At 46.8% G+C, this 4,320-nt stretch overlaps 1 protein-coding gene across 1 annotated transcript in view; it reads left to right on the top strand.

Annotated features, from left to right (window-relative positions):
* The first annotated feature begins 3,848 nt into the window (after window positions 1-3,848).
* Window positions 3,849-4,320, top strand: part of FGF4 (fibroblast growth factor 4) — a 4,018-nt gene continuing 3,546 nt past the window's right edge. Inside the window, exon 1 of the mRNA XM_014948837.1 lies at window positions 3,849-4,152. Coding sequence (XP_014804323.1) covers window positions 3,849-4,152 — 304 coding nt within the window. The remainder of the gene's footprint in view (window positions 4,153-4,320) is intronic.

The raw sequence follows: 4,320 nt of genomic DNA, 5'->3' as shown, positions 1-4,320 counted from the left end.
TTCATAGCATGCAAACATGGTGAAAGGGATTTTTTTTTTCCCAACGATATCCTTCTCCCTGCCCCTTCCAGTCCACTCCCCATCCTCCCAGATCAAAGGATCTCAGTACAATATTTGCCTTCAACAGAAAAGCTCATGGGCAATATGTTGCGGGCCATTTACATCTACTTACTGGGGTTAATAAATATGTAAATTGATTTTTAAATTGTGGACTTAGACCCCTTCAGAGATACCGACACAGAGCCAAGTTTGGACGACTCCTGTGACAGTGCAATTGCAGAACAATTTCCATAAAGGTTGTAAAGATATTCCAGATTCCTTCTTCTTTTCCCTTTTTCCTTCAGAATACGTGATATGGGGCTTGAACCTGGGTGTGGACCTGAATTCTGTGAATCTTTTCTTCTTTTTCATACTTTAAGCCTATAGGAATTTGGAAAGCAGAGCTGTCTGCACTGTGACATCCCCATATGCTTCTTAGGGAACAGAGCCAATACAAAGATGAAGACGTTTTACCTGTTTAATATTTAAATTATTGCCGTGAAGGAGTGTGTGACACAAGAGGTAGGGGGCACACAGCCGTGGAGCATGGCACAATATGGAAGATTCAGAAGGCTTAGTTCTGGGATGATCTGGGGACACCCAGGTCCCCTTCACTGCCTGAAAGCTGATGGCATGTTGGGGGGTCAGTTCCTGGCTCTGCCCTGGGGATGTCACAGTTTCATTGAGTTCCATAAGGAATATGCTGCTTTAATGGTTTCCCTTGGCAATAATTTCCAACTGACACTGTTTGTGTTACAGCATAAAGACCCCAAACCTCAGCAGTTTCCACCTGTCATTTCCACCTGGTGCAAATTGGAAATGCTGAAGTTCTCCTGTGCTTTCATCCCTACCTTTTTTTCACAGGTACAAACAATTAGGTGACCAGAGGGCTTTGAAGCATCAGGACTAGTGTTTCCTAGGTAGACATAGGTACTCAAGCTCACACACACATGAATATATAAAATTTGAAAGCAAACCAAAACCTCGTAGTTTCATTCTTAGCCGAAAACTCATTGCTTTTCCTCTCAGAAATGTTCCTTTGAAATCTCTATGTAAAAAGTGCCAATTAATTTTGTGACAGATTAACTTGTAGAAGCGTCCTCTATTAACCAGTCATATTGTGACAACATAATTTGGTGTTCTGGGTGCTCTGTGTAATCATTTAGGACCTGATCTTGCAAACATGGTCTCAGAGCCTGACAAGGCATTTTTGGACCCATTTCCATACCTCCCAAAGGGAAGAAGGTACCACAGCCCACTGGCCCTCTGGTGCACATCCCTAACTTCAAGTTCTAACATTCAGAGGGCTAAGGCCTGAGAGTTCATGGGGTTTTTTTTGGGTCAGGGATAATTTCTGTCAGTGGGAGTAAGACTGAGCAGCCCTGGCCCTGACCCATCAGCTGTGGGTGTGGGACCCCACTTCTGCTGCAGGAGGGAAGCTGCCGGGTCGGTCTGTTGGCAGAAGCCCCGCTCCTTGGCCTTATCCTTCAGAGGGTAAATAAACTTAATCCCAGATTCATCCACTGCTGTTTGCTCACAGCAAATAATTCAGATTTTGAAGTCAGGTGGGATCACGCTGCTCTAAGGCCCCTGGGGAAGGACGGGGTGTCCAGCAGAGCAGGACAGTTTCCAAAACCATGAGCTTTGCTTGATGCACAGCCCTTTCATCCAGGACTGATCCCCAAGGCTTGTCAGGTGTAAGAGGGGTCTGGATGGATCTGATGCAAACAGAAACGTTTGGGTTTGACCTCAGTGGATTTCCCAGCCTGTGAACCTCCACAGAGAAAAGTCTAAATTCTCCTGCTTTTTAAACACACAAAAATTAACTTGTTTGACACGGAGGCAAAAGCACGCCCAGGAGACTTGTACCTCTGTAGCACCAGATTGCAATCACCCACAAAGTAGCAGCAGGCTCTTTTCCATCCTGAGAGGTGTGGTAGGAGAAAGGCGCACACACACACACACACACACACAGGCTGCGTATATGCACCTCACAAGAAGAAATAAAAGCACATCATCTAAGTTTGCTTAGGTTTAGCGAAGGTCAGAGATTTTCGCACCTAGGTGAGTTGTCATCTGGCTTGGGGCAATTCTGTTTTCTCTCGCATCCTTTGCTGGAACAGCAGGAGAGCTTTAGTGGCGTGAAAGACTAAACTGTCCTCAGGCTATAAAGGACTTGAGTCACAAACCACTTACACCCCCCCCTACACACACACTTTCGTATTAATTCAGGACCTTCCAAAATTGTCTTCATGTCTCCTCACCTGTTGGTTCTGAAAACCTGTTGAGGACCAAAGCTTAAGTTAAGAGAGGTGACAAAACATATGGGATTTGCTCTAAACAAAGCAATTCTACACTGATGGAGCCAGAACTTCTAAATACTGAGTTTGGTTTTCATGAACTTAAACCAAATGAAGTAATTACCTGCATCATTAAGATATGACAGCGATGTGTAAATGAGTGCATGCACAGCAAAGATTAGAAAATAATGATACTCTTAAAAAGCACAGCAACACTTGCATGAATGGGCAGCCTCTAAAGCTCAGGAATAAACTCGTGTCACTACAGCCCTTATCAGTACAGTGACCAAGAGGGAGCTCCACATGTCTTGCACTCCAGAGTAATGCTGTGCTTTCTGATTTCTTAAAGGGATATTTATAATCAAAAAACATTATCACCAGTTTTGAGAGCATGCTGCCTCTTTAAACGTTTTTGTCTTTATTAAAACCTTGGCCCTTTGTTAATTTTTTTTTTTTGCAAGTTCTTTCATTTTTCATCTCTTAAACCTCCCATGCAACAACTATTTTGGCTTTTAATGAAGGGAATTTTTCTGCATCCAGCAAAACTGTAAACCATGTCGCTTGGATACAGCAAAAGCTGAAATTCCACAGATTTCCACAAAGTCATACATTGTGTTGGGTGGAAAGTGTGCTGAGCATTCTTTGATTTTTGTGTCCTGCATTAGCATTTGTAAGCACTTGCGAAGGAGAGAAAGGGAAAGAAAAGAGAAGGGAAGAGAAAAAAAGGAAGAAGGAGAAAGAAAAAGAGAGAAAGAGAGAGAGAGAGAGAGAGAGAGAGAGAGAGAGAGAGAGAGAGAGAGAAAGAAAGAAAGAAAGAAAGAAAGAAAGAAAGAAAGAAAGAAAGAAAGAAAGAAAGAAAGAAAAGAAAAGAAAAGAAAGAAAAAAAGAAAAGAAGGAAGAAAGAAAGAAGGAAGAAAGAAGAGAGAGAAGGAAGCTGCTGTGATGAACGCAAAATATGACCTTTTCTTTTTAAAAGTTTGTGCTGTCCCTCTTGTTTAGCACCACTGCTGCTCACCCTTTCCCTTCAAGACGCTTCGGAGTTGTTAAGCATCTAGGGGTGATAATTTGACTTTCAGCTAAACCGGAGGGCTGCAGCAGACAGCAGTAGGTGGTGATGTAATAGGTACCAACGCACATGGATATATAAATATCGTGGCTAGGACTAAAGCGCTATGGCTGAGCAGCTATAGAAGAAGATCAGCACTTCAGACAAGACTCCTGGAGTTGAGATCAAGTTCAGAAGCTCTTGCTCCCGGGATTTCCTCTCCATGCAGCCAGCCCAGGGAAACCGCAGCTCCTCGGGGGACTGAGCGCGGGGCTCCCTCCCTCCCCCAACCCGCCTCATTTTTTGGGTGTTTTTGTTTTGTTTTACTTTTGTTGGTTTTCTTTTTTTTTTTCTTTTCTTTTTTTTTTTCTCTCCTCTCCTTTGACCTCAGTATAAAGTGGGAGCTGGGGGGGTATTTTCGGAGCGACCGGCCGCCGGCCCGTGATTACGCGCCCTTCACCGGGATGCCTCTCCCCGCCGCGCTTCTCCCGGCTCTTCTCCTGGGGTTACTGTGGCCGGGGGCGGTCCGTGGTCGGTCTCCCCCGGGTCGCTTCCCCGCCGGGCCCCGGCAGCGCCGTTGGGACGCTGCTCTCTTCGCCCGCTCCGTCGCTCGCCTCCCGGCCGAACGCCGCGACGCCGCCCGCGACGGCGACTACCTCCTGGGCATCAAACGCTTGCGGCGCCTCTATTGCAACGTGGGCATCGGTTTCCACATCCAGGTCCTGCCCGACGGCCGCATCGACGGGATCCACAGCGAGAACCGATACAGTAAGCCGGCGGCCACCCCCACGGCGGAGCGTCTCACCTGCCCCGGAGAGCGGTATGAGCCCAAAGGGAGGGTGGGTGCATGGCAAACCTCTAACTCCCCGAAAAAGTCCGGCCGCCCCCGGCACCGGGGTGCTGCCCGTCTCGGCTCCCCCGAGAGCGGCGGGGTCC

Source organism: Calidris pugnax, unplaced genomic scaffold (assembly GCF_001431845.1).
Source record: "Calidris pugnax isolate Ruff unplaced genomic scaffold, ASM143184v1 scaffold107, whole genome shotgun sequence".
Lineage (NCBI taxonomy): Eukaryota > Metazoa > Chordata > Aves > Charadriiformes > Scolopacidae > Calidris > Calidris pugnax.
The sequence above is the reverse complement of the archived record's forward strand: the minus strand, read 5'-3'. Positions and strand labels throughout refer to the sequence as shown.